This window comes from Solea solea, chromosome 21 (assembly GCF_958295425.1).
Source record: "Solea solea chromosome 21, fSolSol10.1, whole genome shotgun sequence".
NCBI lineage: Eukaryota > Metazoa > Chordata > Actinopteri > Pleuronectiformes > Soleidae > Solea > Solea solea.
In genome coordinates, this window is record NC_081154.1 from 17,801,617 (window position 1) to 17,817,001 (window position 15,385).

General features: G+C 39.3%; 2 protein-coding genes across 4 annotated transcripts in view; one reads left to right on the plus strand and one right to left on the minus strand.

Annotated features, from left to right (window-relative positions):
- Positions 1–3,215, minus strand: part of capn15 (calpain 15) — a 43,287-nt gene extending 40,072 nt beyond the window's left edge. The window contains exon 1 of the mRNA XM_058620538.1: positions 2,896–3,215. The gene's annotated coding sequence lies outside the window, so the exon portion shown is untranslated. The remainder of the gene's footprint in view (positions 1–2,895) is intronic.
- A 2,524-nt stretch (positions 3,216–5,739) lies between these two features.
- Positions 5,740–15,385, plus strand: part of LOC131448247 (ankyrin repeat and fibronectin type-III domain-containing protein 1) — a 143,987-nt gene continuing 134,341 nt past the window's right edge. Inside the window, exons 1-2 of one of the 3 annotated variants that reach the window (XM_058620535.1) lie at positions 5,740–5,874; positions 8,181–8,273. In XM_058620535.1, the coding sequence (XP_058476518.1) occupies positions 8,257–8,273 (17 nt within the window). In that variant the 5' untranslated portion in view covers positions 5,740–5,874; positions 8,181–8,256. The other 2 variants (XM_058620534.1, XM_058620533.1) reach the window with 2 other exon arrangements.

The following is a 15,385-nucleotide window of genomic DNA, read 5'->3' on the forward strand; positions in this document are numbered from 1 at the left end:
CGTGAAAAAAACAAACCAAGACGCTTGTACTAGTCATTAAATTCCTAACTGATTCACTAAGACGGAAACAAAGAGACGCAGTCACGCTGATAATAATGCTCGGATGAGTAGAGCCAGAAACTGCATTATGATAAAAATCAGTCCATAAGTGAAAAGAGCAAAACAGAAACAACAACAACAACTTTTTTTAGCGTACCGCACTTCTGTAATATTTGTTACGGGACTTCCCCGTTTCATTTTTACCCGTAGACATGTTGCTGCGCTTTTGTGTGCGCCAAATACTATGTAGATATTACTAACAGTGGTTAGCGCGAGATACGTTTGCGTTTTCTTGAACATGAACAACTCCAGCGTGCCGTAACTCCCCGCTCCAACCACAACTTCCGATGCAAATGGAACGCGACATAAGAAAACAATCTTTCAGCAATCGTGATGTGTTTGCACAGTGCATTAAACATTATATCGTCAGATATAGAGCCTTTCTTCAACTGTTACTGAAGAAAAAATGACATCACCGCATGCGTTATTGAATTACTGTCCCGGAGAACCACGTTACACAGACTACAGCACTGAACTTGAAGCAGGTCAGATGTTTGAGGACTGCAGGCCTTTGTTCTGGCTGCATCTGTCCAAGTGCCACCTGTCGCTGTGAGCAAGTGAGCAGCAGCAGCTGACACAGTCAGAGCCGGAGAGACAGAACGAGAGGGAGGGAGAGATTGGATTTCAGTTCTGATCTCGGGGGACACAAGGGCGGGAGAAGGGAAAGCAAGGATGTGAGCCGATTTCATGCTACATTGTAAGCTGTCATCTGTGCACCACCCAAAAAAATCAACAATGCCCTGTCACCTTTTCCGCTTTCTCCAGAGGAAAAAAGTGCAAACAGTTTGCTCTCCCAACCAAACATCCTTCTTAAAATGTAAAATAGACGAAGGCTGAATGAGGATTCCAAAACAGTCTAATCAGGACGATTAATAGCAGCGAATTAAAGACATTTTTACGCTGCTTTATGGGCAGAAAACAACAAACTCTTAAACACTCAACACAGAAATATTTAATACAGTGAAGGTGGTTTTATGTGTTATATTTCAAATTAAGTGTAAAACTGGTGGATTGCTGGTAACACTTTGATAAACTATCTCGTGTATGACGATGATTTGTCGTTACTTTCTGGCAGCAGCTGCTGAATATAAATATGCCCTGGTTATGGTGTGAAATATACAATACATAATAACAATAAATAAATAAATAAATCGATTCATCTGTTGATTATTTTCGGTCTAAAACCTCAAAATAACGATGTTCTCTAATGACGGCTTTTGTCTACAAACCAAAACGTAACAACTTCTTTGTTACATGGAGCAAAGAAACCAGAAAATACACAATTTGTATTTGTTCAGCACAATTTTACAAAGAATCTTTGTTACTTTAATATTGATGAGAATTACATCATGATACCACTAGAGCTGAAACAATTACTCAAATAATCGATTACTAAGTGAATCATCAACTACTTTGATAACCGCTTTATCGCTTTGAAGCTTTTATCATGATTAAAACAAGATTTCTGATCGTTTCAGCTTCTTAGATGTGAATATTTTCTGGTTTCTTTGCTCCACATGACAAAGAAATCTTTAAAACTGAATCATTTTTCGTTTGTGGACAAAAACAAGACATTTGACAACCTCATTGTTTCACTGATCAACATTTAAAGACATTTTATGGACCAAACGATTACTCAATTGATCGAAAATATAGTCGATAATATAATCGTTAGCTGCAGCTCTGGGCACCACGTTGTTATTGCATTACTGCTCAGCCCTTGTTTAATCTGACAATAGAGATGAGCTGAACTGTACTTTGTATATTGCATAAACATGATTATCGTATGTGACATGTAGAACCTTATATGACTTATAGTTTAAAGAAAAGAAAAGGCTCTTTATGTGCACAGTTATGTACAGGAACTGGTACATTTAAGAATAACACAGCCTGTGTTTGATGCTGTGAAATTGATGAGGTTGAGACTGAAATTCACTTCCTGTTTTACTGCCTTATTAATGAGAATAAAGGGAATTGTCTTTTTGGTCAAATGTCCCGCATGACCATAAAAAACTATAATAAGGGAAACTTCATTATAATGACTTTATTTGCCAGCGAAATGATGAAATCTGTTTATTATTGTTAAACGTAATATTATTTTCTTCCTCTTGAAGGGATGCCGTGTAATAATGTGATGGTTTTGCTGATGAATGGGTCACGACAACCTCACCTTTGGTGGTTTGTCAGGTAAAGAGTGAAGGATGGATTTGGAATCAAGTCTCTGGGAGCAGTAAATAGATCAGATCTTGGTTGGGATCGGGGACACAGATCCATATTTAGGCGTGTACTGAGCTTTCTGAGCGCTTTCTCTCATATTCAGACACGCCGAAACCTTTGTTATGTTGCTTTTGAAGAGAGATGTTTGTGACAGTGATTGTTTTTGAGTCCGTTTTGATACAGATTTGACTCTAGTGTTGAAGTGAACAGGCTGAGTTCAGGTGTCAGGGCACAGGCAGGATCTCTCCCCTCTGCTGAGCTTCTGTGAGTGTGGCTGACCTGAGCAGCTCACCGGCAACAAACACAACACACTCTGTTCTAATGTGTACACAACGGAAATAAATAACAACTGCTGCTGCTGTTACTGAGTGTGTGTGTGTGTGTGTGAGACCACTGTCACATTATACATGTACACCTGTATTGTCACTGACGCCAACATTAGCTACATGAAAACACAAGCCCGGCGAAGGAGTCAGTGTCTCGGTCTAACCCTAACCCGTGTCTCGGTCAAACAAACTGTTATTACAGAGAGAACATGACTGACGCTACACACCACACACACACACACACTGTTCTTACCTCAGCTCTGAGGAATTATTGGTAATTTTCACTTGACAGTTGCCCTAACTTTCCACAGCCATGGATACGTCAAGTTCCAGTCGGTCCCCACTCGAACCACCGTCTTCTCTCCGGGCTTTTGGCTCCACACTGAGCGCGGCCGCTTCCGCACGCCAGTGACAAACGTGTGTACGGTGGTGATTCTTTTCACTCCGCCATGTATCAACCGAGAAAGCGACCGTGTTGGTTTCACTCAAACAGCCAGGAAGTAAGGGGGAATCTCCATGGAGCGAGCACAGAACAGGCGTACGTTAACTGCGTAAGGAGGAGCAGTCCGCTGCGGGCCAGCGAGCGTAAACGTACGTAAAGGCGATTCCAGAATGTCAGAATAAAACAACTACACTTCCCGGTGTTCAACGCGGACGTCTTCGACGTCTTCGACGAGGAAGACGTCATCGATGACGCGTGTACACGACAAGACAACGCACTGTGTGCAATAAAACTTGTTTTATTTTTATTTTTTAATTTGTGACTTTAGTATTTATTTTTCTTCTGTGTGACATTAATGTGCAAACGTCCTTGTTATGACGTATTTAAGTCTTCAGCGTCGGCAGTCTCTTTACAGGCCTGTCACTCAGATTAGCGCACTGTGGACATCTAGTGGCCAAACATTGAATTGTACCACATATTGATTTTTCTATTTCATTATAAATGACAACGTTCTACATACAGTATACCGACATTGCATACATTTATAGCAATTTCACAATATTTAAGTTTTTTAAATGTGAGACAAAAAATAATAATAGAAAAAAAAAACTACTGCCAACATGTTATTGATGTTTGACATATTTAAGTACAGTATGCCACAATTGTGATTATGGATCTGGTCTCAGCAGACATTAAAATCCACTGATGATTTATTGACTGACTTTCTGTCTGTCTGCTGTATCGTGCCTGCAGAATGACACGGAGGAAAAAATATGTAAAATCATACCAAAGATGTTATTTCTCTACCTCGGCAACCACAGCCCAGTTGCAGATCCAGTATAACTGCACATGAGCTTACTGTATGTAGGCCTATGCTCATAACTCGTGTTACTTTAGTAACCATAACATTTATTTTCTAAAAGATGAGTATTTATGTACTGATTATATAAATATGATTTGATTCTCAAATATTTTATATTGTGTTATACTGAATAACTTCATTAAATGAATCTCGGTGGAACTCTGCACCATAAAACATGTTAGTGATACGTTGCCTTATGTTTGATTTTATACATACAAGATAAGATAAGATATATTATATGAATGTAATGGAAACAAAGATATTCAATCATTCATTCATGATATACATCTCTGCAGTTCTGACCAAAATTGATCAATATCAATATTATTTTGATCTATATAAATATCATGACTATTTATTTTACCAATGAATTGATAAAAGGGATACAATATTTAAATGTTATTGTTAGCTGCCCACGTCAACGTTCTTCTCTTACTATTGCTTTACCAGTATTAGCCTGTAGCTGTATTTTCAGGGGCGTCAGAGAAGTTTGGGAAGCTTTGTCAAAGAACACAGACTCAAAAAGTGGAAGGTCTGATACACTATCTTTAATTATTTTCAGCTTTACTTTGAGCTTTGCATGGCACGTTAAATAAAACAAAGCGTGTAACCAGGCAACAGACGGAAAACTGTACAATTTCACACAATATTATGGAAGCCCATTTCCACCAGTGTGATGGAAAAAAAAATAATCATGTAATTCATTATAATGACTTAGTAACCCAAAATAATGAGAAAGTTTCTCAGAATAATGACTTAGTATCTCAATGTATTGACTTAGTATCTCAAAATAATGACTCAGTATCTTAAAATAATGACTTAGTATCTCAAAATAATTACTTAGTATCTCAAAATAATGACTCAGTATCTCAAAATAATGACTCAGTATCTCAAAATAATGACTTAGTATCTCAAAATAATGACTCAGTATCTCAAAATAAAATAATAACTTAATATCTCAAAATAATGACTTAGTATCTCAAAATAAAATAATAACTTAATATCTCAAAATAATGACTTAGTATCTCAAAATAAAATAATTACTTAATATCTCAAAATAATGACTTAGTATATCAAAATAAAATAATAACTTAATATCTCAAAATAAAATAATAACTTAATATCTCAAAATAATGACTTAGTATCTCAAAATAAAATAATTACTTAATATCTCAAAATAATGACTTAGTATCTCAAAATAAAATAATTACTTAATATCTCAAAATAATGACTTAGTATCTGAAAATAAAATAATTACTTAATATCTCAAAATAATGACTTAGTATCTCAAAATAAAATAATAACTTAATATCTCAAAATAATGACTTAGTATCTCAAAATAAAATAATTACTTAATATCTCAAAATAATGACTTAGTATCTCAAAATAAAATAATAACTTAATATCTCAAAATAATGACTTAGTATCTCAAAATAAAATAATAACTTAATATCTCAAAATAATGACTTAGTTTCTCAAAATAATGACTTTTTTTTCCCCCCATCACACTGGCGGAAATGGGCTTCCATAGGAAATGGACTTCCATAGGAAATGGACTTCCATAGGAAATGGGCTTCCATATACTTGAGATATCAATTAGAATTGAATATCAAGAGATTTTCAATTCGGAATTTGTTAAAAACCTGACCAATAGGAAACCTGTGAGTGAATGAGTGAGTGAGGCGGAGCGAAGCATCCTGTGATTGGGACAGTCCGGCAGAAAGAGTCTGGGCGGAGAAAGTGCAGTAAACGCCGGAATAGTTTCTCACATGGACTCATACTGAGTTACAGTTAGAGTTATTATAGAGTTATTATAGAGTTATAAGGCCAATGTCAGACGTATGAACAGGAGACAGCGACTGCAGTGAGGAAGCGACGTCGCTCTGACCACACTTCACAAGATAAGGAAGATTTCCTCGGGAGAAAAGGTAGAGCCCTGAACGCATCACCGCACATGACTTGTTGTGTTTCCTTCAGACACTTGTGCTCTCAAAGAAGAGGAAAGTCACGCTTGTTTTTCCACAGAAGAGAGAGTGAGCGTTTGTTCTGCCTCGGTCACCGCAGTCACATTTGTTTTAGTGTGTTGTTTTCAAAGGCCAGTCTCTGTGGGTACACACTGTTGTCATGACAATACTAGCAAAACCCGGCGCGAGGCACGTTGGGAGGCACAAAAGACACCAGCGTCAGAGTTGAACGGTGCTTTTCTCACGGACTTAAACTCACCATGAAAGTTCACATTTAAAAGCCACTTAACTGTCTTTACTGCGACCGGTTTACAGAAACGTCCAACCGCTGTTGTCAGGACACTTTGGTAAGTGTGTGTTTTCTTCTTCTTCTTCTTCTCTGTCAGGACATGTTTGTCATATACACTGAGCTTGTAGTCCACATAGAGACCAAAACCTGGTCCTAACGAGGCAGTACCTCATTTCCGAGGAAGCGGTTAAGTTTAGGACTAAGATTTGAATTGTGGTTAGGTTAATAATAGAGTTAGGCATTAACTGGTTATGTTCTCTCAAACTGGGGCTCGAGGGCCACATGTGGCCCACCACTTAATATCAAGTTATACGTTATACGATTCTCTGTAAGATATATAGATTCATTTTCTGTCATAAAGAAATCTTTATTGTGAAATATATACTGTTCCATATCAACAGACACTTTTATTTTGAAATTCTGTGACATATTGTCACAAATAGTGAAACATTTTTTTCACTTTACCGGCCTGTTACTGACCAGACAAGATGTTCAGTGGCCCCCAGGTCATTTGAAGTTTGAGAGCCCAGGTGTAGGCTGTCCAAATGAATGGAAGTCAATGCAACATGCTTAGAAGAGTAGCTGTATGTGTGTGTGTGTGTGTGTGTGTGGGTGGGTGTGGGTGGGTGGGTGTGTGTGTGTGTGTGTTGAGATGAGGTGTGTCCTGGGATTATATGAGACTATTGTGACCCGGCTGCTCAGGAAAGGGATGCTTTTAGTCAGCTCTTTGCTGCTTTACGGCCAACACACATGTGGAAATGACTGGCTTCCACAATAGAGGGTGAGCAACAGAGGGAAAAAGACGTGTGTGTGTGTGCGCGTGTGTGTGTGTGTGGTAGATGGGTCAGGTCAGGGTGACTTTACATGTAGATGGACTCGTGTGGTTGAAGGATAGAATAAGCTTTCATAATCCGTGTCGCTACATAATTGAATCATCATTCATTTTTGCAAAGCAAAAAAAAAAAAGTGTGTGTGTTGTTTCTTTCTTTCTTCAGTTTCCACCCACAGTCCAAAAACCTGCAGAGGTTAATTGGACACTCTGAATTGACCGTAGGTGTGAATGGTTGTTCGTCTCTATGTGTTTGCCCTGTGATGGACATGTGTGCACCCCGCCTTTTGCCCTATGTCAGCTGGGATTGGCACCAGCGCCCCCGTGTGACCTCATGTAGAGGAGAAAGTGTTAGGCAATGGATGGATGTATACACAGCATCACATACTAATGTATGTTTCACCATTTCTCTGTTTCTGTGTTGTAGTAATTTTATTAGTTTTGTTATTTTTTTAGTTTTGGTGAAGGGAAATGACGTTCTCTCATTATTTCCTTGATTAATCAATTAAGTTGTTTTGCATAAAACTGAAAATGTCAGAAGCACAATGTCCTCAAATGATTTGTTTTGTCCACAAACCACGAGTTAGCTGTCAATGAGAAACAAATCACCCATATTCACAATTAAGAAGCTGAACTTACAAAATAGTTGATTAATTTAGGCACTAAAAATCAGTTAATTATTTAACACACACAGACACAATTTTTTATTTTTTTTTTATTCATTTTATTATTTATTATTGAAGCCTGAATAGGCCTTCATAACAGCTGACTATTAAAAACTCATCCTATCTCATCCAACATAACAGAATAATGTCAAAATCAAGAGACTACACGTGTTCTGAGGTGAACAAGCAGCTGTCCTGGGAAAGTTAATTTACATTTTGGTCTTGTAAATCAACTCACACTTTCTACAAAGTCAATAAATAACACAATAGAAGTAAATAGAAGTTTTTTATTAATCCAATCCTTATTTCACTGAATTGAACTTTGAATGAAGTACGGCTTAAGCTATTTCACGCCTCCCCAAACCAACCAGACTTTGATTTAGAAGGGCTGGTGTGACTGTGATGAATGAGTGAAACGCGGTGTTCTCGTGCCCCTCTCTTAACACAGCTGCAGGCTAATACACACCGTATACATGTATGTTCCCAGGTCAAAGTCTGGAGTCACGGTAGAAGAGGAGGAGAACCAACCAAACCCTGGGACCACTGGGCTTCCAGGTGCTGGAATGGACCAGCACATAAAGTGAGTGACATTCTGTCTTCATTTGTCTCACTTGACAGTGTTTTATAAAGTTATTTAATGTGTTTAATGGTGTTTACATAGTGAACATCCTGCCTCTATTTCTGGGGCTTCCTGGAAGTGTTGTTGCCCAGGATTCAGCTGCATGCATGGCACTGGAGAGGCTTTTAGCCATATATGATATATTAGCAGATTATTAGGCAAAGCCAGCCAATTTAAGGTACTGCAGAAGATAGAATAGAACATAGAACAGAATAATAACATCGTGACAAATAGATGGTTCATAGAAAAGACTTAAAAAATAAAGCAAATGGAGCATATAAACGGAAGACTTATTCTCCATGTTTAGTTTTGACTCTGACGACAAAGTGAACGTGTCCTGAGTCTGGATGGCTCAGGACAGGACAGCAGATCAGGACAAAGTGTTCTGTGCTTTGTAAACTAAGAGCTGGATGTTTGAGTTGAAGAACAGGAAGTCATTGTGAGGTTCTGAGTACTGGACTTACATGAGCCACTGTCTTGGTGTTGGTGAGGCTCAGGTAGCAACATTCTTGTTTCGGCTGCAGCTGTTTGGAGACCTGTAAACACAGCAGTACATCATCAAGTTAAGTACAATACAATCAGCCCTGTAATCTGTGAAAGATGTTCCAAAGAAACGAGTACGCTGACACTTTTTAGCTTCACGGATTGACTCTCTGGATCTAGATCTCTATAATCTCTCTCCCAAAGAGAGTTGTGTCCTTGTGTTACTGGAGGAATCATTGGTGCATCCAATCATTGATTTGTTCCTTGCGTTTAGGCTGTACTCACATGACACGGTTTTCATTTACATTTGCATGAATTCATGCCTTTTCTGCACAGTACCCTGATGTTTTAGCATAGTGTTTGTGACTCATTTGGAAGAGGAAACATTTAAAAACTCTCTGATCTTACAGGACCGGCCTCAGTGTTTGAAACGAAGAGTTTACATGAGGGGACTTAAAAGAGAGAACGGAGATCCATCTTTATATTTGTCCCTTTGAAATACGGCGCCTTGACAGCAGCCGAAAACATGCGTCTTCTTTAACGACGTGTCTTTCAGCAGCAGAGAGTGACTGCATATAGTCACTGATCTGTGTTTTTCCTGCGTTCTTTTAGTTTGGCAGGTTGATGAGGTGCTTGAGAGTTCACAGCCCAGCATGTCTGGGCCTTTTGAAAGCTTTGCACTGTCTTATTGTAACAAAGTGGGACTCATCATCATCTACACTGATGTGATGAGCGTCTCCTGGAAGTGAGAGCTATACACACACACACACACACACATACACTCTTCCAGGCACAGTCAAGTACGGGGTAAAAGGAAACAACAGATGGCAGCCTTCATTCCACTGATATCACGACCTTGTTGATCTACTCTTATTCATTTAAGTCTGTTACAGTTTTAAACTGCCATGCTGGTTACAGCATATTTGTACTGATACCTTGTAACATTGTCTGTGCTGAGTGAAGTCATGTGAAATGCAGGGTGTTTGGATCATATCACATTTGACATCTTCTCTCTCCGATATCTGACCCACTGATTTTGAAAAGTATTGGACTGATACTGAGATTCACATCAGCTCATCCCTAAAAGACACCTAATTATGACCATGCTTGTGTAACAGTGGTGCACATACATATTTATTACTTAATTTACTTTATTTAACCAGGAAAATCCCATTGAGATTAAGAAACTCTTTTTCAAGGGAGTCTTGGCCAAGATAGGCAGCAGCAAATACAAAACACTCGACAGTTACAAACGTACACTGTTAAATCTAAAAAAAAGAAAAGAAAGAATCCAGATTAAATATACAAGCACATTATGAAAAACAAGTGCAGCCTCAAGAATTCTGTCAATGAAATGAACTCGGTTAGTTTCCAGTCTTTCTGCAACATATTCAATGCAATTATTTGTGCAAAAAGGGACCACATGTAAATAGCCTTCATTTAACATTAAAAAGCCAATGAAATAAACCAGGTTTTATATGAAGTGAAAGGTAATAACTGTATTTGAAGCATGAAACTCAGATCATAAACAGTAGATATTTTATTTGAGTGTATTTACAGTGTATTGTCACTCTCAAACATCCCTAAAGAAAACCTCTCATAAGCCAGGAGGAACAACTTGTGTGCATCTTTATATCCTGATATATCTTTTAAATCCAGATACTTTTTATAAGCCAGATTTCCCAGCCTTAAGTGGCTCTTATTTTAAAGGCCAGGTGAAAGGAAGTGGTGATGTTTAATAGTATGCAGTCGTCCATGTCGATGATTTTGTTGTTAGCTGGACAGTATAGCTGCACCGAAAAAATAAATGAAGCGTGTATTTGTTCTTTCTTCTTCTACAAACGTAATATAACATTTTATTAAACATCCGCTGTAAAACTGCTGTAAATGGACAAGATACATGGAGTGTCACTTACAACCTATGCTAAAATATAAGCTCGCTACTACTTTATGTCAGTTGTCTTTTAGCAGTGCCTGAGGGATTTAACAGGCCCTAAAATGAAAATGGCATTTAAATGTCGGCGTGGTTAGCACTGGTGCGTCGCTCTGTGCACAGCCTTCACTATACCTCATCACTAAATACTCTGGGTAGCATCTCTGCATCTTTGACTGACAGCTTAGTGGAAGCAATCCAGGAAGCGATTGTACATATATTCTATAATTGTCTTGACAGGAAGTAGACGCACTTTGCACATGTGCAGAACCGGGCTTGCAGTTCAGATTGTGTGCTGACTCTGACGTTTAGTGGAATCTCAGTTTCCCATAGACTTCCTGAGTTCTTTTTTTTTTTTTTTTTTTACAACCAGAGCTAATTGCTACTTCCATCCTAGAACAGAGGCCGACATCCATATTCAAATACAGTCCATGGCAGTGAGTCAGCAGCACAGTAAAACTTCTCTGACTGGACTGAATGATGTTTGGCTTTTAAGTCAATGAATCTCACAGTTACTCACCTCTTTTCACAATATGACACCTTCTTATGCAACTCCATAATGCCTTCCCTTCTCTGTCAGTGCTGCCGTGGCTGCTGCAGCTCGCCTCAGAGTGATGGGAATTTTATCTGCTTGGCTCTGTTACACGTCTCGTTCCCTTCCCTCTGCAGATAATAGCACAAACAGCATTGGCTTTGTGTCTCTGCGGTGTGTGTGTGTGTGTGTGTGTGTGTGTGTGTGCTCGTACAGTACATGCTGGCTTTCAGTGTGTGAATCACACACTCTGTCATTTTATTATTTATTTATGTCATCTTTCACAGGTAGATGCAGCCAGTATAGTATTAATCAAACCTGTAATGTGCCTGCGAGGTACGGACATGTGCCTGCGCGCTTTACGACCTAAGCTGTCGAGTGAAAGCATTCATTTACATTCATTCATTCACTGTATCTAAGTGCATACAGTAAGTGATTATTGAATCACCCTCCTCATTATCTGACACCCCCTGTCTCCTCAACTTACACGACTAACTGTCCATGAGTGATGATGTCACACCACCGACCTGCTGCTGCTGCTGCTGCTGCTGCCAAACTCAGAGAGGGGTTAGTTTTGTGACCTGTGAGTCACCGGTGAGTCACTGCGACAGGGAAAGCTGTGATAAATGCAGCCACATGCCAGTGCACTCTCCCACACAGGTAGTGAGGACCTATAGGAAGCATGCATTTAAGGATCAATAAGAACTGGTTTTGTATATATGTGTATTTACCTTTTTAATTTAAATAGCATGCATAGAACGTCTTTTAAACTCTAAGTAAACTCCTAAACCACTTATTTCAGATGAAAAACCAGTTTACGTGACATTACATGGTACCTAGTAATAGCATGTGATAAAAAATCTGCATATTTACTGCCTCTCTCTGGTCAAACACAAGCTACTGCATTGAAATGTTGCCTTTGGGTATTTTACACCTTGCTTGCATCACTGGTTCATTTACCCTCACTCAGGTCTCCGCCCACTTCTTTTGGCATTTTTTCAAATCAGGCGTTGGGTAGAGTTAACTGTTAACAGTTACACTTTTAAGTTTTAATTAATTTACTGAAATATCTCTTGGAAAGAATTGGAAATTCTTGGGGTTACAGATATGGCTGTAAATGATCAAATTTGCTCTGGTCACGATTTTTATTGGGATTTTTGGTCCAAAAAGTGGGTCCCGATATAGCAGGTTTAGGATATACATGCTCTACACTCTTTATGGACATGCAAACTGAGGGCTGGGGATACATTGTTGGAGGAAGGGGGTGAAATGAGAATGATCCACTAGAGGGCAACAAACACCAATATGCAGGGTTCTCATTTCCATTTAAATTCATTCAATTTCCAAGACAAACACATTTTAGACCGTTCACAAACCGCTCACCTAAATCTACACATGCTTAAGTCTACGATATAGGAATATGGTCCCTTCTGTATCTGTCTTTAAGACAAACTAAGTTCAGTGGTGCACAAACAAGTCACTGTTGATATCCAAATCAAGTTTGAGAGAGAACTTCTTTTGAATCTCCTGCACTGAAAGCTGCTGTAGTTGAACGTTTAATTTGATCCTTTGATCCTAAGCTCCTCTCATCAGATGATCATGGATAGCTGACATTGATATTTGTTTTCTTTTTTTAGTTGCTTTGTTTGCAGAGTAGGAGTCGCCAATATGTAAGTAAGTAAGTAAGTGAGTGAGTAAAGCTTTATTTGTATAGCACCTTTAAAAACAGCAATTTACAAAGTTCTTTCACATACATAATAGGAACACAGAAAAGGAAGAAAGCAATGAGATAAAAAGATAAAAAGACGGCGTCACATAAAAGCAAGTCTATGAAAATGAGTTTTAAGAAGAGATTTAAAAGGTGACACTGTCCATGTTGCTTACTCAGGAGATACTGCTGTTGCTGACATCTCCGTAGTGTGTCCTCAGTGTTGGAGGCAAACTTTAAGGTGCAGTCAAAGATTGTGCCCAGGTATTTGTACTCCTCCACCACCTCCACAGTCTGCCCTTGGATTGTGCCGATTGTGCAGCTCCTGTCACCAGCACCCTCTGCCTGCTGGAGAAGGTCACCACCATGTCCTTGGTCTTCTCCACATTTAGCTCCAGAGAAGCATCATCACACCACTGCACTAACTCACTGAGCACAGAGCTGTGGTGGCGTGTTAGGAGTAGGCCTGTAACGATTCACTAAAGTCACGATTAGGGATGGGAATTGATAAGAATTTAACGATTCCGATTCCAATATCGATCCCATTCTCTTATCGATTCTCTTATCGACACTGTAAATTGACCACAGGTGTGAACGTGAGATGTGAGAATATTTCAGCTGAGCTCCACAGCTCACTCCCACAACCCTCATGTAGAGGATAAGGCAGTAGAAGATGGCTGGATGGATGGATGGATGGATGGTAATCCAGGGTTTATTGTTAGGGAAGATGTTGACTTTCTTGGTGGGGACGATGAGGATGTCCACACAGAAGCTGATGTATGAAGACACTGTGTCCACCTAATTGTTGAGGTTGCTGCAGGCGGAAAGGAGGTTGTCCCATTCACTGGATTCACAACATCCCTCTAGCGTTGCAGTGCTGTCACTGGACCACTGCTGGATGTTTTTGACAACCCTCTCAGATCTTTTTATGACCACAGTGTAGGCAGGTGCCAGTGGCATGGTGTGATGATCAGCAGAGCAGAAAAGGGGGGAGGGCAATGGAGCTGTATGCAGCAGGAACTGATCCTGATGCTACAGATGTAGATAACAGGGGGAAGTACAGAAGTGTTCTTATCTCTCTTGGATCACTTTATTTACATTATTTACTATTTACATTATGCTAAAAGAAAATATCCTGTTTAATGCACCTGAGTGCTCCTCCTCAAACATAGGAGAAGCTGAAATGTATTCCCTCATTTGCTAAAAAGGGCCTTTATGTGCCAACAGAAAAAAGGGATTAAATGACTTAAAGCACCTTTAATGTGTGGCTAAAACTAACATCAGACAAGTTATATCAAATGGAAAAACACGCACAAACAATTTGAGCTGCATTCTCTGCACTGTATTTTTGTGCTATTGTACTTCACAGACACTGTGATTTATATTTCAGTTTAAAGGTACATTAAAATATGGAGCCCATGTGAAAATGTCATGCTGTCAAAAGTAACGATCATGTTTTGTTAAGATGTGACTCTGCTGTCTGAGCTGGTGCAGAAGCTGGTGTCACCACATGCAGCCTGACTGTTACAGCTTCCGCAGACAAGACAGAACAGGGAGGAGCGCTCATCTTCTTGGCTTTCGCAGAAGAGGCACTTTGATAATGTGTTGTCTGTCTGACACACTTATTACATAATATGAATCAAAGAAAATAGAAGCTTCACTCTAGTGTTTAATGTCGCTCATCAGTGGTGACGCCCGTGATGATGATGATCAGAGGAAACAGTTTTCTACATCAACCTTGTTTCAGCTTGCTCCTGTTCTTCCTCACTCACTTGTCTTAGAAGTGACATGATCATTAATCAGTGTTTAGATGGCAAACCCTGTCTACATACAGTAGACGGGGGTTCTTTTGGCATGTTGTTGATTTAGTTATGAAGGGTGATTCCATAATAAATCAAGAGGGAAACCACTTTTGCACTTCTCCTTTGGTGTGTTACGGCAGTTGTCATATGTTATGTAGGGAAAGACAGCAACAATATGATTCAACAGTCTCTGGGTATCATGTGTATTCATTTGGAGGGACACTTGTTTAGTTTCAGACCCGCACTGCACCTCTCTCCTCTCGTCTGCATGTATTGGCATAGCCTCTCTCTCTCTCACACACACACACGCACACACTCAGGGATGTATGCAGTGGATGTACCGATGAAAAATGCCAATACTGCAAAGAAACTAGTGATGGTGTGTTCTAGTGAAGCGAGTATACTACCAATAGAGAGGGGTTGTAGCAAGGTAATGCTAACTGAGACAATATATCAAAGTACTGCTCTGTTCATAGACACAGTACAACATCCACTGCTGTGGCAAAAACAATGTAAAGCCAAGCTGTTACAGTCATATTATCTGCTGACTTGTCTGAAGCTCGTTGAAAGCACTCAGCGAGTGTTGCCTGCCTCCGTTTGATTTCTATTTTGGGT